General features: G+C 37.2%; 1 protein-coding gene across 1 annotated transcript in view; it reads left to right on the forward strand.

Moving 5' to 3' along the window:
* Nucleotides 1–3,522: 3,522 nt before the first annotated feature.
* The window catches only part of LOC111154300 (thioredoxin like 1), a 33,946-nt gene continuing 12,776 nt past the window's right edge, over nt 3,523–24,692 (forward strand). The window contains exons 1-4 of the mRNA XM_022513807.1: nt 3,523–3,807; nt 15,144–15,240; nt 17,155–17,328; nt 22,617–22,739. Coding sequence (XP_022369515.1) covers nt 3,710–3,807; nt 15,144–15,240; nt 17,155–17,328; nt 22,617–22,739 — 492 coding nt within the window. The 5' untranslated portion in view covers nt 3,523–3,709. The remainder of the gene's footprint in view (nt 3,808–15,143; nt 15,241–17,154; nt 17,329–22,616; nt 22,740–24,692) is intronic.

Consider the following 24,692-nt stretch of genomic DNA (forward strand, 5'->3'; position numbering starts at 1 on the left):
GAGGAAAGTCAGGACCCATTTCCGTGAATGAAGAAACTTATGCATTTCTTTCTTATTTTTATCCAGGCCTGAATATTAGAATACGTTCCTTCATATAGCTTTCTCTGCTCATTCCAGCTGGAAATGTTCTCTTCTTTTTCTTTCTTTCTTTCTTTCTTTCTTTTTTTTTTTTTAAGATTTATTTATTTATTTACTTGACAGACAGAATACAAGTAGGCAGAGAGGCAGGCAGAGGGAGAGGGAGAAACAGGCTCTCCGCTGAGCAGGGAACCCGAAGTGGGGCTTGATCCCAGGACCCTGGGATCCTGACCTGAGCTGAAGGCAGCCACTTAAGCGACTGAGCCACCCAGGTGCCCCAATGTTCTCTTCTTTTTCTCAACCACTATGGTACGTTATCTGTAGTTCTACCATGGCATTTACCACATTTTGCCTTGTATTATTGGCTTTTGTAGTAGTGTCTTATCTGCCTTTTGATGTCCTTGGAAGAAAAGTGTTTCAAAGCATTATCACAATACCTTGTACATATTTAAATTCTATGTGATCGTAGACAAGCAACATCAAATAATGGATCTCAAAATACGGACTCCTTGCATCAGCTACTCTGGATGCCTGTTAAAATTCACTTTCCTGGGCCATGCACCAGCACTCCTGAATCAGAATTTCTGGGTGTGACACTGGAAACTCCCATTTTAATGAGCTCACTGAAGTTCCAGATCTATGGATTTCAAGATGTAACAGTTACAGTAAGATGGGGCATGACAAATAGGTTTTATCCTGACTGCTGACTCTGGTAATGGGTGGGGCTGAATGGAATTCTGAGGCTGAAGCTAAATAAACCCCGGGAAACTATGTCCTCTAAGGGTGATGCCCGCCAAGATGGGATGGGGTGGAGGGAGTTTATGTGCTGTGAATTCTGCATTTCTGAATATGGTCATCTCAGGAACTGAGAAAGTGTATCATCCTTTTAAAAATAATCATGAGTCATCCTTGTAGAAGTTTAATGTTAAGTGTTTTCTAAAAGTTTCATGGAAATTCCAGTAAATGGAGTTTTAATACACATTAAGAAAAAATAACATTTTGGGGAAAATTTCATCCACCAAATCTCATTTTCCTTAATGACATTAAACATTACCTAAATTTCACAGGAGACCAATTAACTGTGAATATCATTTTGTTTTAGTTACTACTAATAGGGTAAGGCAGAAACTTGGGCCTTCTTTGTAGAATTTTTGTGTAGCACTTTTTCCCCCAGCTGCACCTTCTTTCTTCTTATTATTATATCTACTATTTATAATTATAGAAAAGATTTGTAAAATATAGAGGAAAAAACACTCAGCAAATCATCACCTCAATAACATTTGTTAAAAGTGTCTATGCAATATATAAAGTCTGTTTCAGTATAATGTTGGGTGCAATGGTGAGGGCTAAGCAGCTGTACAATTGCATAACTGAGTAAGTTACATACTTTCTGCAACTTTAGCCTACTCCTTTTTCTTTTGTTCCAGACTCAACCTTCCTACTGTCTGCTATCCTCCTTACCTAGATGTTCTACTGGCATCTTAATTCAGTACAGAGAGCCCCAGGATTGATATATCCCCACGATCCTAGACTCCTTCCTCTGTCATTGCTCTACATTGGTCCAATTGGTCACCAAATCCTGTGATTTTTAACTGCTAATTTTTTCTCAAGTATATCATGTCCTCTTCATTTCCATTTCAGCTGTTCCCATAACTCACTTCCTGGATTACTACAGTAACCTAAACTTCTCTCACTGCCTTCCATCCTCCTCACTGCTACCTCAGTAGACACTTTTTTGTAATTAAAAAAAAAATGCCCTGCAGTGATTACTCCATTGCATTCACGTTAAAATACAAATTTCTTAGCTAGTCCTGATCAGACGTCTACCTTCCTCTTCAGCTTCATCACCCCAGCTAAATCCAAAAGCAAATCATTTGTCATAGTCTGACATTTAAAAGAACACACTATTGTTAGACTGTTATGCCCCAATAATGGCTCCGTGATTAAAAGAGCGAGAATGATATAAAGCGAAGGTCAAGCAAAGCTTTATTTTGCGCCAAACATCAAGAATCAAACTGACCGACCAGGGCCGCGCCTCTTACAGAGAGGGGCGACCTTTCTCTGTTTCACAGGCTAGCTTTTAAGGGCAAAGGCCATGCGACGGGGCCTGGCCACACACACGTGGCCAATGAAATTGTAACACACAGAGAAAGCTGCACAGTGATGCTAGGTGCCCAACTGAGTTACAATTTACCCTAGTAGGCATTTCAACTAGCCTATCACACCTTGGTTAGAATTGGCACCCAAAAGGCTCCCAAAGGGCAGGGGCCCATACTCCTTGGTAGCTAGGGAGACAGTATGCAACCCCCCACTGATCGGAAGGCTCCACCTGGCCTGAACCACCCTTGTATCTGGGCTTTGTTACCTGGAGCTCGTTTTGGGGACTTGTTTTTAAGTAAGTCCCCTGGGGGCAGGGGAGCAGGGATAGTTTAAGGGTTAAACAACGTTATTGTTTTAACCTTGATGGAAGCCTCTTGCTAAATAGATCCTTACAAGACTACTTCAACTTGAATGATTTGACTTGTTACTACGTCAAAATTAAGCTATCCATGAAATAGTAGAACCCACTTAACAGGGTTGTTGTAAGGATTTAATGAACTAATATACACAGAGCCCGTATCTTGTCTAGCGCATAGTTTGTTAGCTATTCTTATCATCATTAGCAGCAGCAGCCATTTCAAACCACAAATCGGTACTGCTGGTTCTTCTGCCTCTAATACTCCTGTCACCTCTCACCATCTGGCTCTCTTCTATCAAGAATCAGCTCACGGGCTACAATTTCTAGCAAGTTTACCCTGCCCCATCCTCCTGTCTCATCTGTCCCCACTGTTTCCTTTGCAAACATGTTATTCTATTGCTGGTTTCATTCACTAGACTGTGTATCCAGGGGAAGGATGGTGCTTTCATTTTTTTCAGGCACAACTTAAAGACAGGTGCTGATATCTTGAGGACGAGTGCACAGAGAGCACCCTTGTATCACGAGATCCGTAAATCAATAGACCTAAAGTCTCTTTTTATCTAGTGCGGCGACTTGCCCCAATTATGAGACAAAGTACTTCTTCTAGCCCTTCCAGGGAGAGGGGTTAAAAACCTTAGCCACGAACCTCGGGGGAAAAGGGGGTTCCCTTTTTTTTTTTTCCCCACCCCAGGAAACTCGGTAGAAGACGCAGGTCTTGGAACCGCGGAGGAACACAGGAACTTCTGAATCTCCAAGTCTGAGCTTGCGACCCGCTGCTCTCCTGCGCCTGCGCCGCTCCCGCCGGCGTGGGGTTCCGCAGAGGAGGGTGGAGCCAGGGGTCGCGTTTTAGGATTGGGCGGTGGGAGCCAAAACGGACGACGCGGAAATGACGCCATCATGCGCAAGCGCCGGCGTCCTGGTCGCGCGGTGGCTCCTGGGTGCCGCACGCCTTTCCTTTCCTCGCCTCTCCCCTCCCCTCCCCCCTCCCATCCCCACCCCCTCGGCCGCTCCGCTCCCTGGCGTGACTCGGCACTGAGAGTCCCGGAGAAGACGCAGCGGTCGTCACCTCCTGTGTTCAGGCCTCGGCCTCTCTGAGCCTCTCCCCTTTCTCTCCCGGGTCTTCTCCTTCAGTTTTGAAGCCGGTGGCGTCGCGGCCGCCCTGCCGGGCTAAGAATGGTGGGAGTGAAGCCGGTCGGGAGCGACCCAGATTTCCAGCCGGAGCTGAGCGGCGCGGGCTCCAGACTGGCCGTGGTCAAGTTCACCATGCGAGGGTGAGGTCGGGCGCGAGCCCTGTGGGCCTTGTGTGTTCGTCCCTGCTTTCCCTTCACTTGTTCGGGTCCCCACTCCCTTGCGGTCTCCTGCTCGGGAATGTCCGGCGCTGGCCGCAGCCCCAGGCGCTGCCCGGTTAGGCCGCAGCTCTTGGGTGTGAGCCCCCGTTTGTGCACAGGGGAGTCTCTGGAGGGCACGGAGGCCTGGCCCTCCGCGTTCCATAGTCCAGGAGATCGCCTCCCATCCCTTCTGCATCCTCGGACGAGCTCTGGACTTGGGGGTGGCCCCCTTCTAGTCTGTGGTAGTCTTCTTACAGCGGCCCTTGCTTTCGCCTGCCCCGTTCGTTTCGGGGAGCCAGCTCTCACTTGCATTTTAGAAATCCTGAAATCTTAATTTACCCAACACTTTGGCTTGCTTCACCACCTGCATTTCTGTAAAACCTTTAGAAAATTCAGTTGGGTCTATCCAGCTAATCCACGTAGTGCTTAGGCCCGAAGCTCATTTTAATGCATTTTAAATTAATGTTGAGTCCGGGTGCTTTTTAATTTTCTTAATGGTTTTGTTACTCGTTTGGTTAGTAACTTGGTAACTTAGGCTCCTTTATGTGCGGCTACATCTGATCACGGAAATTAGAATGAGTATATATTAAATATAGATACCCAGACATCTGGGTTTGGCCAAATAGATTTCATTTTTGACTTGATGGTTTAAGAGGACAGGGATCTTGAAAGATGCTTAACTGGGTTGGGTAAATCTCAACATAATTTGTTGGTCGCAGAGCTCGTGGATTTTCTATTTTGAGCATGCAGTGTACCTGTGTCAGAGTGACATGTTGGAACTAGCCCTTCAGAACCAAGATTTCTGCGACTGTATTTATTGACCTCCGCTTGCGTATGTCAATGCCTTCTAACTTAGAAGGATTAAAGGTCTCCATTTAAAAAAAATTTTTTTTATTTTTTTATCTTTTTAATTAACATATAGTGTATTAGCAGCCCCAGGGGTCTGTGAATCGCCAGGTTTACACACTTCACAACACTCACCATAGCACATACCTTCCCCAGTGTCCATAACCCAACCCCCCCCAACCCTCAGTTTGTTTTGTGAGATTAAGAGTCTCTCGTGGTTTGTCTCCCTACGGATCCCATCTTGTTTCATTTATTCTTTTCCTACTCCTCAAACCTGCCCAACATTGCCTCTCAGCTTCCTCATATCAGGGAGATCATATGATAATTGTCTTTCTCTGATTGACTTATTTCACTCAGCATAATATCCTCCAGTTCCATCCACATCATCGCAAATGGCAAGATTTCATTTCTTTTGATGGCTGCATAATATTCCATTGTATATATATATACACACACACACACCACATCTTCTTTATCCATTCATCTGTTGATGGACATCTAGGTTCTTTCCACAGTTTGGCTGTTGTGGACATTGCTGCTATAAACATTCGGGTGCACGTGCCCCTTTGGATCACTACGTTTGTATTAAAGATCTCCATTTGATTTATCTTCACCCCCTCCCCCGAGTTATTTACAATTAAACCTGGAGAAATCTACTACAGGTATCACTATTTAAGTAACACATTTAGTAGTCCAGGTAACTTTATAAACATTAGGCAGTATTTTGAATCAGGATGAAAAGTGATTCATGGCTATTGAATATGATTTAGTAAATGTTGAATGTATAAGTAGTGGCATTAGGATTAGATAGTTTTAGTCATTGTGGGGAGGAATGCAGATAGAGATGAAAACAATTAAGGACTTATTCCTACACCGATTTCTCTTGTACAGAATTGAAAACGAGCAGTATATTGGATTTTCTAGGGTGGCATAGAGTACCAATTTGACATGTGGACTTTCACATTTACTGAGTTCAAGAAGATAAAAATTTCATCATGAGGACATGTCTGAAAGTAATGTCAAATTCTATAAATATGTCTTCCCAGCTTTAGCAATTTTGTAATGTCTATATATATATTTTTTAAACCAAGTCACTGGTTTTTTTTTTTTTTTTAAGATTTTATTTATTTATTTGACAGAGATCACAAGTAGGCAGAGAGGCAGGCAGAGAGCAGGCTCCCCGCCGAGCAGAGAGCCCGATGCGGGGCTCGATCCCAGGACTCTGGGACCATGACCTGAGCTGAAGGCAGAGGCTTTAACCCACTGAGCCACCCAGGCGCCTCTGTAATGTCTATATTTTTAATATGGAGGGATACCCGTACATTTATTAGGTACCTAGGCCAAAATTGGAAAAGGGAAGAGATGATTTTAACAGTGAATCTCATTTTTAATTAACTTTTCTAGTTCTAGCGTACAGGAGTGTGTAGACTTTCATCCCGCAATAAAACACTCTCTTTTTCCCTTAACCATAGCAGAACAGATGACAAACAGTGATCAAAAATTTATTAATTGAAATGAGAAAAGTGGGGAAACTTTGCTATTAAGGCAACATTTCCATTAACAGTGAGGCAACATTTAATATAAACAATTACAGGCATTGATTGGTGAAGCACTGTGTTATTTACTTTTAAAAAGGTATTTTGATGCAATGAAAATTTTTTTGGCAAATGAATTTAGAGAACTTTCAAGTTCAAAAGTATATTTATAGCTAACATTTATAAATCTGATAAGATTATATTTGCCTTAAAGTTCCTTAACATTTTGGCCATTGAGGTAACTGGGTATCAGTATTAGACCCTCAAACAACTGTATCCAGTAGATCATGTAGGAAACCTCTTAGATCAAACTTAATGTCCCATTTTAGGCCAAGAACATAGTTTTCTCCAACAGCTATTTCTTTTCCATCCCGACTTTAAGCCTTTTTCCTTTTTCTCCACTTCAATGTTATATCTAACCTATTAATTTTAATATAATGTTATGCAGATTGTCACCGTTATGTTTAAAAATCTTTGTGGCTCTCCAGTATTTTCAGGGGTTTGTTTTGTTTTTAAGATGGAATGTTTCACAAATTTGCATGTTATCCTATTTTATCCTATTTTAGTAATAAAATATTTCAGTAATAAATAAATAAATAAATAAAATAAAACTGCTACCAGAGTGAGCACTCGGGTTTTTAATTGTAGTGAAATATATGTAACATGAAATTTACCATGTTAGCCATTTCTAAATGTATAGTTCAGTGACAGTAAGTACATTCACATGTTGTACCAACATCACCACTATTTCCTAGAATTTTTCATTATCTCAGATAAAAGCGTTAACCAGTAAGTATCCATTAAGCGAAAACTCCCACCCCTGGTAACTTCTTTTTGTCATTGTGAATTTGCCTATTGATACCTCATGTAAGTGGAATTAAATATATTTGTCATTTGGTTTCTGGTTTATTTCACTTAGCATAATGTTTTCAAGGTTCATCCACGTTGCAGCATGTTTCAGAATTTCCTCTTTCAATTTAAATAATATTTCACTGTATGTGTACACCATATATTGCTTATTCATCTGTTGATGATGTTGGGTTGTTTCCACCTTTTGCTTTTGTAATACTGCCATCAGCATTGGTGTGCAGGGATTTCTTTGAGTGACGGTTTTCAGTTCTTTTCAGTATATACCTGGGAGTGGAATGTGGTTGCACCATTTTGCATTCCCACCAGCAGTGCAGGAGAGTTCTAATTTTCCACATACCTGCCAACACTTTTTATATTTTAATGGCCATCCTAAATGGGTGTGAAGTGGTCTGGTGGTTTTGGTTTTCATTTCCTTAATGACTAATGAGTTGGGCATATTTTCTTGTGCTTAATATCTCCCGTGGAGAAATATCTATTCAAGTCCTTTACTCATTTTGAATGACTTTGGTTTTTTTATTACTGAATTGTAGGAGTTCTTTATATATTTTGGGTATTCCTTACCTGATATATGATTTATAAATATTTTCTCCTATTGGTTGCCTTTCACTTTCTTGATAGTGTCCTGTGATGTACAAGTCTTTAAATTTTGGTGACATCCAGTTGATTTTTTGTTGCTCGTGCTTTTAGTGTCATATCCCAGAAATCGTTGTCAAATCCAGTGTCATGAAGATTTAACCCCTGTGTTTTCATTAAATCATTTTGTAACTTTAGTTTTCAAGTTTAGGACTTTTACTCATTTTGAGTTAATTTTTGTATATGGTGTAAAGGTCCACCTTCATTCTTCTGTACGTTGATATCCAGTTTTCCCAGCACTATTTGTTGAAGAAACTGTCTTTTCCCCTGGTGAATGGTCTTGGCATCCTTCTCCAATATATTTTTTTTTTCTTAACGAAACAGTCAACATCTGTGTTTTATCTACTCTTGTAAGAGACTTATTTAAACATTTATATTGACTCATTCAATCCTCAAAGTAATCTTTGAAATTATCCCCATTTTACAAATGATGATGTTAAGTCACAGATTAAATAACTTAAGGTCCCATTGCTGAATGCAGTTTGGATTGTAAAGTGCTGTTCTTGTTCTTTCCAGCCTAAGTAGAAAGGAAATGCAGGTTCATCTCTATATTGCACAGAGCCTGATATTTTTAAATATATATTGCCTTGAATTATTTAGTTACAGCTGCCTGCAAACTAATCCTATGACTTAGGACAGTTCCTTTCACTCTATTCTTTTTCCTAACTGTAAAATAGGAATAGTAATATGTAATGTAACAGTATTGTTTAGAGAATGAAATCGTATATGTGAATTACATACTGTGGTAATATGTTTTTGTAACTGTTATTTCCAAACTGTTACTTGTTTTAGTTTATTTTTTTCAAAGATTTTATTTATTTATTTGATGGAGAGAGAGATCACAAGCAGGCAGAGAGGCAGGCAGAGAGAGAGGGAGAAGCAGGCTCCCCACTGAGCAGAGAGCCCGATGCGGGGCTCCATCCCAGGACCCTGAGATCATGACCCGAGCCGAAGGCAGAGGCTTAACCCACTGAGCCACCCAGGCGCCCCCTGTTACTTGTTTTAAATATACTCAGATACATTCAGTGATTATAAGCTGTGCCATTTTTGTTATCACTGTTGGGTAAGCCCCAATGCTAAAAGAATATATATACATTTTCTTCCTCATAAAACTTACTATGATTTTTTTAAATTGAAATATACTTGGCATACAATAGTTTATTAGTTTCAGGGTATAAGAAGTACAGTTACCACCTTTTACCATATACAGTTATTAAGTGTTACTGACCATATTCCATATGCTGTACTTTTCAGCCCCATGACTTTTTTAAAACTGGAAGTTCGTATCTCTTGATCCCTTCACCAATCCCCCCTCATTACCACCAGTTTGTTTTCTGAGATTATGAGTCTGTTTCTGGTTTTTTCATTTGTGTGTTTGTTTATATCCCACATGTAGGTGAAATTATATTGAGTATGAATGATTTTGATATTGAATTTATGAATGTATCATTTTTACCATATTCAGTTTTGTTAAAACAGGTCCTAGTTTATATTTGGTTAGGTGTTACTATTACCATCTGGGAAGAATGTTAGTGTATGTTAGGATGTTGAGTTCTAATGGTTATGGTAGCTGATTTAAATAATATGTCATATATGTGTGTGAAAATAGTATGTGCTGCATTATTGTTGCAGACTGAATTACAGAGATAGCAAGTTCAGTAGTCTAGGCACCAGGCAGATAATGAGAGAGGTGGAGAGCTTTAAGATAGCTAGTGCATGGCAAGGCCTCAGAGAACATAGAGAATTTTTCTTAAAAGTATACTTTTTTATTGAACTATAACATGCATGCAAAAATGTACACAAATCGTTTGTGAATACTTTGAGAAGTTTTAACCAACATGTAGATCAAGAATTTGCCTCCCTCTTCCCCTGCTATGCTTTCTTCTCATACTAGAATTCTAATACCACAGATTAGTTTTGCCTGGATTTGAACTTTACAAAATAGAATCTGTCTGAATTATTTAATAGAGCATATAGGTTTAATCTTGACAGTTAATTTAGAAATAACAAAAGGCAGTGTGTAGGCCACTGTTACGAGGTTTTGGGAATAGCTGTCAGGAGTTGGGTTTTGTGATCAAATTCTAGCACTGTACCTCATTGTTCTTGACTTTGAAATGAGTTGTAGGGCTTAAATGAATTTAAGGGTTTTGTAAATTGTATAACATATGGTAAATGCTCAGTGAATGCTAGCCATTTTGTGTTATTAATTGGACCAGTTATGATTATGCCTGCCCTAATTGAAATACAATAATGTAGACATTACCTACCTTAAAGTTATAGCCTACAGAAAAATAGATTTTTAAAATATCTCTTCAGAAAGCACGTACATTTTCCTTACCATTTATCAGCAATGTGTTTACACATGTTACTGCTCAAGGCAGGGCACTGACTGCTTTAGCAAATAGTGAAGAGTGGCAAGTTCATGAAGTAGAATGTGTTTATATTAATGACGGTAAACAAAAATCTTACTTATGAAACTAATTTGGTGCTTTCAAAGAAAGCTGATCTTGAATTGGATTAGGAATTAAATGTTCTGTTGTGGCCCTGCCATTGACTAGAGCGTCTGATCTTGGGCATGTCCTTTAACTTTCCTGGTCTTCAGTTCTTACCTATCCAATAATTGTGTTAGGTTAGATTAGTTTTAAAGTTTTCGTTTTGTGGGTTTGGTTCTTTATGTATTGCAGAAAGCTAGAGAGTTGTGTGCTGTGTTTTTCTCAGAAAGCATAAGTTAGAGTCCTTCTTATATATGCATTTTACATACTAGATTTAAAGCTAACCTTTCTGTCAAAGAGAGGTTCAGAGGTAGAAAAAGAACTTTTTTTTTTTCACTTTTTTAAACCTCTGGACTAGATGATCTCTGGTTACATTTACAAGTTCAGAGGCTCTGTGATGATATATTATTTGAGGGCTGTGAGTCAAGGATTGCACAAGAGAAGAAAGTATGATCATGAAATTCAGTCGTATTTGGGGCATAATATTTTAAATATTTATTGATTTGAGGAGTGGGGGAGGGGCAGAGGGCGGGGGAGAGAGAGAGTCTCAAGCAGACTTTGCACTGAGCATGGAGACTGACCTAGGGCTCAATCTGATAACCCTGAGATTACGACCTCGGCCAAAAACAAGAAGAGTCAGACGCGCAGCTGACGGTACCACCCCGGTGTCCCGGGGCATAAGATTTTAGCTGCTAGAAAGGTGCTGGAGAATCCAGTTCTTTCTCATTTTACATGGAGCAATCAAGGGACTTGTTCAGGAGCTTTAGCTAATAATGGAAATTCTAAGTTTATCCTTAAATGCTAATGTTAAGCAGGCAAACATCTTAAAATAACTAACCAGTTTCATTTGAGTGATTATAGTGTGAAAGTATGCCGCTGTATTTATTTCTGCTTCTGTATTCCAGGGCTTATTTTGATTTTTGACTACAGTTACAACCTGTGATGGCTAACTGAAATTAAACAGAGGATCTAGATAAAGTTAAAGTTTGAAAGGGAACAGTTATCTTAGGACAGTTATTTTAGCTACAAGAATTTCTTTTTTCTTAACACTTGTTAGCTCATACATGCCTGGTGAGCATGATGTCAGTATAGTGTGGAAGTTGTGTTGGTTCGTATTCTATTTTTCCTAGGTAGTGAGGAACAGAAATGGAAATAGAACTTTAGCAGGAAGAAGAAGAACCCTCAGCCATACAGGCAAGCTCTCTTCCACGTTTATTTATTTATTTATTTTTAAAAAAGATTTTATTTATTTATTTGACAGACAGATCACAAGTAGGCAGAGAGGCAGGCAGAGAGAGGGAGAGGAGGATGCAGGCTCCCCGCTGAGCAGGGAGCCTGATGCGGGGCTTCACCCCAGGACCCTGGGATCATGACCTGAGCCAAAGGCAGAGGCTTTAACCAGCTGAGCCACCCAGGCACCCCTCTTCCATGTTTATTTTAAGAGAGTTACTACAGTTTAACAGAAGCACTTGTACCCAACACTTGTTCCCAAGAGGACTTCGTTGTCAGTGTTGCTCTTCCTCCCACAGCCCCATGGCCTGGAGCTCTGCTTCCACCTGCATTGTCATAAGCACTGAAATGCACACATCCGTTGTTACTCATTTAAAATATTCCCTGAGGTCGCCTCTAGGTCTGAGCCACCTGCCCGACTGTCTAAGTATTTCCTGAGTACTTCTTTTTCTTAGGGGTATTTTGACAAAGTTATATAGATTTAAATGGTTTGCCTCAGTCCAATTTTCCCATAAGTCTTATTTTGAATGCATGCTTTTGCGTAAGGGAGATTTTTTTCCAGGAATGAGTGTGTTGTGGTGTAGCATAGATAGCTGTGTTTCATTTGGGACACCCATTTAAATGCAGTTAGTGTTTAATTCTCTAGTCTCAAGTTATTTAATATTTTAAAATAAAGGTACCTGTTCATCCTAAAAAAAAAAAAGGATACAGAATTACGAATAATTTAAAAAGTCTCCCCTAAACTCTCTTCCTTTTCCAGTCCTACTTTGCAGAAGTAATTAACTGATTATTGTGTGACACACCTAATGTGTATATATATATATACACGTCTTTGTAAACAGTACAGATTTACAGATTATCCTTATTCCCTGGTATGTATGTGTCATACCATATTAAACTATTTTTCTGTTGATTGCCATTTAGATTGTTTCTAATTTTTTTTATCATTATAAACATTGCATTGAACTTTGTTATACATACTGCGAAAATGAGTTAATCTTAAGGTAGTATGGATGTATAGAAGTGAGATTGTTGAATCTTGGGTTGTGTTCATTTAAAATTGACAAATCATGATTAATGGCCCTTAAGAAAGGATCTAACAGTTGGTATTCCCATCCGTAATGTTTAAGACTTACTGATAAGGAAAAGTATTTTGTTTAACAAACATAGGTTTAGTGACTGTAAATGTTTTTTCTTTATAATTTGGTCTCCGAACTTCTTTGAGGAGAAGATCCAAAAATCTACTTTCAGAAGCACCAAGCTTAATATTAAAGAACTTAATTGCTTATTTTGTTAGCTTTTTTTGGTGTGAGGTTTAAGATGGCATGGGATGAATATACTGATTAAAATTTGAAGACTGGAGGGCGCCTGGGTGGCTCAGTGGGTTGAAGCCTCTGCCTTCAGCTCGGGTCATGATCCCAGGCTCCTGGGATCGAGCCCCACATCGGGCTCTCCGCTCAGCAGGGAGCCTGTTTCCTCCTCTCTCACTCTGCCTGCTTCTCTGCCTATTTCTGATCTCTGTTTGTCAAATAAATAAAATCTTAAAAAAAAATTTGAAGACTGGAGAGATAATCACAGCTTGGGGATGAACATTTGTGAGTTTGAACATTTTGTGATTCAGAATTTGCTTTTCCTTGTGCTCCTGTCTGCCGTTGCTAAGGTTTTTGTCTAAATTTTTATTGAGATACAACATAATAAACAATTATAAATGTATGGCTTAATTAATTTTTGTAAACTGAACACACATGCCCATGTAATGAGCTTCTGGACAGACAGAGCATAACTAGCCTTTTGATATCTCCCATGACCCTGTCCTGTCTTTAACTCTCGGAAAGGTAACCTTTGTCCTTATTTATAGTACCATTGATTTTTGTCTGTATTTGAACTGTGTATAAATGGAATCATATGATGTACCACTTTTCTCAGTATTATTTGTGAATTAATATGTGTTTTTGCGTGACATTATAGTATTCCACAGTATGAGTAGCTGCAATTAATTTACTCATTCTGTGTTGATAGAAATTTAAGTAGTCTCCACTTTTGGTTATTAGAAATATTACTACTATCAATATTTTTTTCAAATGCCCTAAGGCAAACATATGTAGATGTTTCTGTTGTTTCTATACTTTAGACATGCATATGAGGTAGGCATAGGTCTTTGTTTAGCAGATACTGACAGTTTCTTTTCTTTACCCCTAAAGTGGTTATACCCCTAAAGTTTGCATAGTCACTAAACAGTTCAATTGCTCCATATTCTTGGTAATGCTCTATTATACTTTTTTTTGTTTTAGCTATTTCGGTGGAGGTTTTAATTTGCATTTCCCAAGCTTCCCTAGTGACAGATGAAGTCAGATATCTTTTCATATTTATTGACTGTTAGGATAACCTCATTTGTCATGTACTGGCTTAAGAGTTTACCCAGTTTCCTTTTGGGTGTCAGTCTTGTTCTTACTGATTTGTATGAATTCTTTACATATTAGCAGTATAAGCCTTTCGATATGTTTCACAGATTTTTTTTTTTTTTTAACCACTCTGTGGGGTCTTTTCACTCTCTAAATGGTATTTCGAGGAACACAAGGTCTTGATATCTTCCAATTTATCAAGTATATTCCAATATATCAATTATTCCCTTTTTTTTTTTTTTTAAAGATTTTTATTTATTTATTTGACAGAGATCACAAATAGGCAGAGAGGCAGGCAGAGAGAGAGGGGGAAACAGGCTCCCTGCTAAGCAGGGAGCCTGACGCAGGGCTTGATCCCAGGATCCTGAGATCATGACCTGAGCTGAAGGCAGAGGCTTTAACCCACTGAGCCATCCAGGCGCCCCTGTTTTTTGTGTTTTAAGAAATCTTTGCTTACTCCAGAGTTTTGAAAATATCCTTTGTATTTTTTTCTTAAAACTGTTATTGTTTTACCTTTCATATCTGGATCTGTCATCCATTACTATGACAAAAACAATTCCATCTGGAATTGGTTTTGTATATGGTGTGAGGTATGGGGGCCAAGATTCATTTATCTTCCCCTGTGAGTATCCTCTTGACACAGCACTGCTTATTGAAAAGACCATCCTTTCCCTGCTGCAGTGCTCTGTCAGATGTTTGATAAATCAGGTACTCTGTAGGATACTGATACTGTACACTCTTAATTTACAAAGCTTTGTGATTGTTCTTAATACTCAGTAATGTAATTTTCTCAGCTTTGAACCTCAGAATGGCTTGGATTATCTTTGGCATTTCCCTATAAATTTTAGAATTTAAACTTGTTAACTTGGGGAATAAAACTTACTGGGATTTTCCATTGATTCTAAGGGTCAAATTTAGGAGCATTGACAGGTTGACACTGTTGAGTTTTCCAGTTTATAAGCATAGTATATTCCTCCTTTTATTTATTTCCATCTTTAATTTTTCTCAGAAAACAGAAGACTTAACATTAGTAGACTTTAAAACTTAATATAAATCTGTAGTCATTAAGACAGTGTGGTATTGATGCAAGTATATCTAAATAATCTCGTGGAAGAGACTAGAAAGACCAAAGCTAAGATGATGAGATTTTTTGTTTAATTTCATATTTTAACAAATTCTTCAGAGTATAAATTAATACAGTTTTTTGTGGGTTTTTTTGTTTTGTTTTTCTTTTTGTTTTTTACCAAGCATGTTTTTTACCTTTCTCACAGGTGTGGACCATGTTTAAGGATTGCCCCAGCATTCAGTTCTATGAGTAATAAGTATCCACAGGCAGTTTTCTTGGAAGTTGATGTACATCAGTGTCAGGTAAGGGAAAGGAGTCCTTTAAAAAATTTTTTTCATTGGTTTGAAATTCAACATTGTTACTGTCCTTTGTTTCTCTCTTTATGCACATAGTACTTCTTTGAAGATGGGGAAATGTTATATGGACGTGAATTATTATAAATGTTATTGTGGCTGCATTAGTTTAAAAGGGTAGCTCAATATTGATTGCTTCTGGGTTTGTTAATATCTTTCTGACACACAAAACTAATAAGCTATTGAACTAAATCAGTCCCCTGGAAGTCCTATTTTTACATTTTTTGTTTATCTTTTGCAAATTGAGAATAGTATCTTTTATTGCTGAGGCATTGTTCGATTTGAAAGCCATGGCGGAGAATTCTTGATTGTAGTTAGAGTTGGATTGATCGGGTTAGTTTGTAATCATAGCTTCAAAGCTGCATACTCAGCAGAAACCTGAAAGTGTTAATTACCGTCCATTGATTGAGACGCAGTGTTGTTGGGAGATTGCACTGATTACTTAGTTGGAATGGCTCTGTGGCAGTTCTGTGTTTGCGTATGTGGAAGTAGGGAGGAATTAATGGGAAAAATTTTTCAAGGTTCCTTCCAACACTGAAAATGTCGTTTTTGGTTCTTACTAAGGAATAGCTGTGTGGATCCTCTTTTTGGTGAGGTTTTGTCTTTGATACATTTCTGAGTGTGAAAAGAATTTGTAAATGTTACAGTAGTTTGTAGTAAGTAGTTTGGGTTTGGTTTAAACCCTGTAATATTGCTTAGTACTTCTGTTGCATACTGCTGTACTCCCATTACTGGCCCTTATTTCAGTGTTCACTGTCTCGCTGGAGCTGTGTTCTGGAGCTTTATTTCCAGTATGATAGCCACTAGCAGCATGTGGTTACTACACACTTGAAATGTGGCAAATCGAAATTGAGAAGTGCTGTAAGTGTAAAATACACATGGGATTTTGAAGGCTTAGTATGAAAAAAATGTAAAATATGTCACTAGTTTTTTTTACAGTGTGTTGAAAATGCGATTATTGGGTTTACTAAAATATATTATTAAAATTGATTTCAGTTGTTTCTCTGTACTTTTTTGTATTGGCTACTTAAAATGCTGGGATACTGGCAACTTAAAATCACATGTATAGCCCACATTTATGTGTTATATTTTTTTTGGACAATACTGTTCTAAAATGTCAATCATTTTTTTGTCTTTTTTAAAAAATTTTTTGAGGTTTAGAGAAGGCATCTCTATGTAAACTTTACGCTTTTTTTTTCTTTAAACAGTATAGTGATATCTCTTCATAGTATTTGAATATGCAAGGTGACATATTTGCTTTATTATTTCCTTTACACTTATGAAAAGTTTAAGTCATGAGTCAGTGGTTAATTAGCTCATTTCCACTCAGTACTTAGTTTTATAATAAAGTGCAGTTGGAACAGATTTTTAAAAGGTAGTTGTTGCAGTGTATTTGATGGGAGGTCAGAAGCCATTTCTATGAGTAGAGTTGAGTACATTTACTTCATTTTCATGGAGAGATGGGCTACTGTTGTTCAGATGTGTATTTTTTCCTAGTAGCATTGACATATCAATACCCTTTTGGGCTTCTCCATTTAAGAAACAGCATGTACTTATGAAAACTCTGCCTGGTGGTATAAAGCATAATTTCTGTATTGGAAGCTAATTGTTCTACCTGGGGGTTAAGTGTTTAACACTAAAATTGATAAAAATGCATGTTGTACTTCATTGGGAATTTGAAGGTAATGTAGTTGTGCCCTCAGTAGTAGGTCTGTTTTTTCTTAAATAGCAATTGGGAATAAATTATTTTATGTGGCTTTGTTCATGCTTGGATATTTAGCTTCTATAGAGATGTAGAATGAATATTCAAAGTGGTTTAAGGTAAATTTTAATCATTAACAGTATCTAACTTGCCAATTCTAGGGAACAGCTGCCACCAACAATATATCAGCAACACCTACATTTCTGTTTTTTCGAAACAAAGTGAGAATTGATCAGTATCAAGGAGCAGATGCTGTTGGATTAGAAGAAAAAATCAAGCAGCACTTAGAAAATGACCCTGGAAGCAATGAGGACACAGATATTCCAAAAGGCTATGTAGGTAGACTTAAAAGTGAAATGATGATACATCTCTTCTCATTATTTGGTTAAAATGATATTGACTGTTATCTTTTGCTAGTTAAGAATATTTTCAAATAAGATCTTTAAAAGTAATTTCATTAGCTGACTATTGGGTATTGCTTCTCTTGTATGCATTATAATCTTAAGCCCTCATGAGAAACAATTTTTCTTAAATAATTCTTTTTGCTACTTGTTTTCTTTTTTAAACCTACTTTCTGAATTGTCTTAATAGCCAGTTTTAAACATTTAATCATTTTTAATGTATATATTTTTATATATACATTTGATTTTCATTTTATTACATATAATGTATGATTTATTTATATGTAATTTTAAAATTATACATATATATTTTTTTTCCCGAAAATATGAAGAAATGTGCGTTGGAAAAATTTTTGAGGTTTTGACAATTGAGTAAAATGACATGTAAATTTTAATGTGTGATCTTTATATGCTGGACTCCTTTTCCTGCCGCTTCTTATAGTTTTCTCTCTCCTTTTTAATGTATCCCTTATTTTCTGGCACCTCTTTCTTTCTGCAAAAAACAAAAAAAAAACAAAAAAAAACCTACTTATTTTGTTTTTGGGTCATATGTGACTTTGCTATTGGATATGTTTTTCTGAGTTTTAAGAGTAAATTATTATTCAACTAAAAACTTGAAGACTTAGGAACTTAAAAGTGTTTGAAAATTGCATAATACAAATGGTTATAATTCAGCATCTATATCATAAGAGCTATTCAGGAAGGACCAAAATTCAGAAGTAATTCATGGTAACTGACTCATTTATACAAATTGGTTAATCCTGCATACTAAAATACATATTTGTATATATCGTTCCTAATTTTTCTTGTTATAAAGTTAATTGTAGTTGCAGATAAAAAATGAACTTTTTAAAAAATAATGATTACCTCTAGTTAAAGCTGATGTATGAAAGAATGTGTATCAAGTACAGTAAAGCAGATCGATGTCATGGACTACACGTTCTAAGTCCCTTAAATTCCTGCTGAATAAGGAGACTCTCCTACTCCAGTCAGATACATATGAGAAAGTCTTTTTGTGTGTGGGGGATTGAGGGTTGTGTCTTCAAAAAGTGTGTTTAACATGTCGTACTGGTATTAATTAAGTGAGGGAGACAATTAATGTCTATTTAAAACAGAACTGTTATGTAATAATTTGAAATTGTAATATGCAGTTAGAAAGTATGAGCAAGTTGTATAAGTCAGGGTTGTGACACCTTTTGGAAAACTTTGGAAATTATTTGACTTGTAAACTGTTGTGTTTACATCTTTGTATTTTTTTTTCCTGTATTTACTAAGGGTTTTTGCATGAAAAGGTCTTAGGAGCGCAATAGTCCTGCTGCTTAGCTAGAGGGATACTTCTTTACACATCAGCTGAGTGTGATTATCAGTGTTATGACCTCAGGTAGGAGATAAGCAGGAAAAAATGAAGTTTTAAGAAATTAAAAAAATTTAGTTTTCATGCAGATGTTATGCATACAGTGTGAAAGGCTATTAAAAACATTTTCATTTTTTCCATCAGGTGTCAGTCAAGACATTAAAAGTTTTGAACTATATGTCTACAAGATTATTAAATATTTAAGATTTTGGTAATGTGTTTCTAAGAATGTCATCATTCTCACAAGACAAATAGAAACTAAATGGGAGAAAGCCTTAAGTAGATCTAAGTATTAGTATTACAAAAATGTATTGACAATTTTAAAATAAAATTTTGGTTTTAAAGACTTTCAGTTATGTCTTAACACTAAGAAGTTGTACAAGTTACTGAGTTTGTACATACTAGTTTTGGAACTCCTAATTTGATTGAAGCCAGAGTAAGAGAGGTACTCCTGTCTCTTAGAGGGATTTGAAATATTGCAATAAATGTAGATGTGATACTCAAAACATTAAGAATCATAATAGTCCTTATTCAGAAGTAAGACAGTATTTTTGTGAATGTAATGACTTTTAGTTTTTAAAGCGTTGATTGAAGCATGGGGAAAGTTTAAAATGTTCTCTTTTCTCTCCCATATTTGCTAAGAGTACCTAGTGTGGCTCTAAGTGGCAATGAGAGCTCCATCAATATCAGGTCTTCCTCTCCCCCAGAAGTTTGAGTTCTGGGCACTCTGGAATTGAAGTTGGATTTGCCTATGTTCTGAATCTTGAGGTTTATATGTGTATTTTAGTATTCTGACCTCTGAACTGTAGATTTTGGTCTCCAGATTTTGTCATCATTCATCAAAATGAAATGAAACCTTAAGTGACCCGAATTTGTGTAGTAAGGTCTTTCGTTAACCCAAACTAGAAGCATAGAAAGGTTTTTCTAACTTCCTGTGTGTCTTATGTTAGATTTTCCCCCTCTAAAAAAGAAAGGTGAAATTTATTAAACAAAACAATTGACAGAGCAGTAGTACAGCAAACACATATAACCATTTACCTGTGTTCATCAGTTGTAAATATTTTGCTGTTTTTGCTTTCTCGATATGTATTTATCTACTTTTACCTTCTACAGAATCATTTAAAAGTAAACTATAGACATCGTGATGGTTTATCTCTAAATATAGCTTCTAGGAGCAAGAACATTCATTTACATAACCATGATACCATTATCACACCTAAGAAATTTAACAAATGGTACAATATAATATCTCTCATACTTAAAGCCTACATTCACATTTTCTTAATTATCTCCGGAATATTTTTTTTTTTTAAGATTTTATTATTTATTTGAAAGCACAAGCGGATGGAGGGGCAGAGGGAGAGGGAGAAGCAGACTCCTGCCTGAGCAGAGAGCCTGATGTGGGGCTTACTCCCAGAACCCCAGGATCCTGACTTGAGCCAGAGACAGATGCTTACCCAACTGAGCCACCCAGGCACCCCTCCAGAATAGTCTTTATAGCTATTTTTGCCCTGTCTAGGATCAAGTCAAGGATCATGCATTACGTTTAAGTTGTTTTTCTTTAGTGTTCTGGAGACGTGTCTTTTTTTTTTTTTTTTTTTTTTTTTTTTTCCATTCATGACAGCCTTTTTTTGGAAGTTTAAACTGGTACCAGTCAAATATGGTAGCCAGTAGCTAGTAGGTACATGTGGCTATTGTGCATTTGTTACATGACTAGTGCAACTGAGGAACTGAATTTTAAATTTTATTTACTTTTAATCAATTTTAAATCTCCAAATGTAACTAATGGCTATCTATCTTATTGTACAGTGCAGGTTGGACCATCTATCTTACAGACTGTCCCACAATCTGGATTTGTCTGATTGTTTTTCTGTTATTCTTTCCTCATTATTGGCAAGTTGATTACATAGGTAGTGATATTTATTTCCAATTGCATATTTCTAGAATATGTCAGTGTGTAGTTAGGTCAGATATAATGCCATTAGTCCCCAGACAGTGTTGTATAACAAAAGCTACCGACCAGTTCCAATTAGGAACAATTATTGTAAAGCTCTTACAATGTTAGTAAACAAAATCCAGTGATCTAGAAAAGAAAGATTATGGGGCGCCTGGGTGGCTCAGGTTAAGCCTCTGCTTTCAGCTCAGGTCATGATCTCAGGGTCCTGGGATTGAGCCCCACATCAGGCTCTCTGCTCAGCAGGGAGCCTGCTGCCCTCTCTCTCTCTCTTCTGCCTGCCTCTCTGCCTACTTGTGATCTCTCTCTGTCAAATAAATAAATAAAATCTTAAAAAAAAAAAAGAAAAAAAAAAGAAAAGAAAAATTATGATCTCCTAATATGCAGAAAAGGCATTTAACAGAATTCAATGCACATTTATTCCTAAAGCAATCAGTAATATCTTAATGGGGGAGCACCAGAGGCACTCTTACTAAAGTCAGAAACAACATAGGGATGACCACTGTCACATCTCTGACGGTGTGTTGGACTATTAACGCATACATGGGAGACAGGAAAATGTTAAATGACAACCACATGGAAGCAATCAGCCAGCAAAATCTAGAATATTAGAAATCTGTGGGTGCTAAATGACCATGGATTAAAGGAGATTTGAGCTACATTAACCAACTACAGTGTATGGATTTTGGATTCTTATTCTAATAGTTCCAACTGTAAAACATTTACTAGACAACTGAAGAAATTCAGACATGGATATTTGCTAATAATAAAGTATTACTCATTGTTTTAGTTGTGATAATATTTAAGATTTTACTTATTTATTTTTTATTTTTATTTTTATTTTATTTTTATTTATTTATTTATTTTTTTACTTATTTATTTTTTAAAGATTTTATTTATTTGACAGAGAACACAAGTAGGCAGAGAGGTAGGCAGAGAGAGAGAGGAAGGGAAGCAGGCTCCCTGCTGAGCAGAGAGCCCAATGGGGAGCTTGATCCTAGGACCCTGGGATCATGACCTGAGCCGAAGGCAGAGGCCACCCAGGTGCCCCAATATTTAGGATTAAAAAAAAAAATTTATTTATTTATTTGTCAGCTAGAGAGAGAGAGCGCGTGTATGCATCACAAGCAAGGGAGAAGCAGGCTCCCCACTGAGCAAGGATCCTGATGTGGGGCTTGGTCCTAGGGCCCTGGGATCATACCTGAGCTGAAGGCAGATGTTTAACCAACTGAGCCACCCAGGCGTCCCAGAGGATTTTTTAAGAGTCCTTATCTCTTAGAAATGTTCATGAACACAATGAAATGTTCATGAAAGAAATGAAGAAACGCCTAAGATTTATTTGAAAACAGGAGGGGTGGGGACTGCTTGCAGGGTAAAGAAGAAACAAGAGTGGCCATGAGTTGATTATTGCACCTGGGCGTTGAGGACGTGAGGTTCACTGTATTATTTGTTTATATAGGCTTGAAATTTTCCATAATAACAAATGTTTTAATCCTTATTTGTTATTCATCTTATATGTAAACTCTTTATGAATATATGTTTAAGAGTACGTGACCACTAGAAGAGGGAGGCAGGCTTTTCTTGGATCTTATGGATATTTTAATTTGCATATTTAGCTCTGCTAAACACTGGTACTAAAAAAGTACAAGTCAATGTTTTATAATCTTTTGGTTAAAGACTTGGTTTTTGATACCTTATCAAGTGGGCTAAGCCTAGATTTAGCTTTAATAGTAGTAGATCTCAGTCAGAAATTCAAATGAAAGGATTATCATAAAAATTTTAGTAACTGTTTTATAAGAGAAGTTTTCATTAAAGTTGCCTAGAGAGAATCACATATTTACAATATTTACATTTGTTAGATTGTTATACCAAATTCAGATACTTTGCCTGAAGTCTTGATTTAATTTTTTTCAGATGGATTTAATGCCTTTTATTAACAAAGCTGGCTGTGAATGTCTTAATGAAAGTGATGAGCATGGATTTGACAACTGTTTACGAAAAGATATGACCTTCTTGGAATCTGATTGTGATGAACAGGTAATTGATATTTAAATTAAAGCTTCTTGGGATCATCAATATTTATGCCTGCTCTGGGTTCTTTATCATGTTTCCATCCATGGTTTTATGTTTCTCCTTCCCACATGACCACTTCCTTTCCTTTTTGCAAGTTTCATTTTCTTTGATGGTGCAGACCCACCTTCTTTCTCTGTTCTCTGCAAGCTGCCAGGTGTTTTACACAGAACCTCGGAGTTTTGGATTGGTTCCACTACTGAGTTGAGCCTTCACTATGCTTAAGTCCTTATGTTCATTTTTGACCTGTCTTCCATGTTTTTTACTCACCCAACTGAGTTTGTACCTGAGAAATAGAGACTAACTAGAGAGCCCTCCCATGTGTGTGTTCCTCACTCCCAGAGGTAAACTTGTATTGTACTTCCCTGCATTGTTGTCACAGGGAAGTATAGTACTGCCTTAATGAAGCCATCATTATCTTCATCTTGACTCTGACTTTCTTTAACTTACTTTCTAATCCACTGTCTTTGCTTTGTCCCCATTCCAGTTCATCTTCCACGTGTTCACAAAAGTTACTCTTCTAAAGCTTAAGTCTGGGGCACTTGGGTGTCTCACTCCATTAAGCATCTGCCTTCAGCTCAGGTCATGATCCCAGGGTCCTGGGATCCAGCCCAGCATCAGGCTCCCTGCTCAATGGGGAGTTTGCTTCTCCTTTTCCTCTGCCCCTTCTTATTTGGATACCATTTATTAATAGACTTTGTATCAGGATTTTTATTTTTACTAGAAATTGTCTTTTAGTTCATATCTAAAAATGTGTATGCTTGCTCTCTCTCAAATAAAATCTTAAAACATAATCTGATCATGCTTCTTTTTCTTAAAGGAGGTAAATGATTCTTCTTCGCAGACTTTAGGAAGACAGTATCATATTCTTACTGACTTGATTTGTTTCTAGCTTTCCATTCTTTTCTCCTGTGGTTCAAGTTTCTGTAAACATGTCATGCTTATTATTTTTTGACACACTATTGCAAGTCAAGTATAAAAAGTAATTATATAACCAAAGGAAATAATCTGGGTATTTTCTCAGGCAAACAGATCACAGTGATCCTGAAATCATAAATCCAAATTCCATTTTTACTCTAATCATAACTACTTTACTGAATAGTCTTAAGAATATTGTTCACAGTTGTGTTCCTTGTAAATGGTGCCCTGAATGGAATGTGATGATGCATATCAGCAGACCTGACCATAGTCTCCCGGAAGTTTTCCTGACGGGGAAATCTTCCTTCTAAGGTAGAAACATAGATACGTACATCAGACATGATTTCCCCTAGAAAGAAGATAGAGCAAATGATTCAAGGTTTCTGAGAGAGAGAGAGGGCAACCTGACAGCATTTCATATCCTAGTTCCCTTATGTGGCCTTCTAAATTCAGTTTAGTCCAATAAGTTTAGGATGGAGGTTTGGAGGTTACTATAGAGCTATTAAAAGTCTTATTCTCTTGAGTTTTGGACCAAATAGAGTGCATTTGAGGGCTAGTTTCTTCACATACTCTGTGCATTGTCTTCAGATTGTCAAATGATGTGGGTAGATGCTTGACAAACCATTCTATAAAATGTTAAGCTTATATGCTAAAATACATAGTTTGAATTTTAATTTGGATTTTGTTTGATTTTTTGGAAGACAAATTGCTTGTCAGTTCACAGGTCACAAGACATTAGGTTCATATGCATTTCCCCCTGCCCCCACACACCTTATTTTAGTAGGCTCTATAGCCAGTGATGGGTTCCACCTCACAGCTTCTAGATAAAGTATTGCATGCTCTACTGACTAAGCCAGCCAGGTGCCCCCCCATGCCAATTTTTAATTTAATTTAATTTAATTTATTCCATTAAATTTTGTTGTCATTCCCTTATGTGAATAATAGATGATTGTATTTCTCAAATGTCAGTCTAGTCAAGTTACTTTCAACTTACTGATTTTT

Source organism: Enhydra lutris, unplaced genomic scaffold (assembly GCF_002288905.1).
Source record: "Enhydra lutris kenyoni isolate GAN:26980312 unplaced genomic scaffold, ASM228890v2 scaffoldscaffold36, whole genome shotgun sequence".
NCBI lineage: Eukaryota > Metazoa > Chordata > Mammalia > Carnivora > Mustelidae > Enhydra > Enhydra lutris.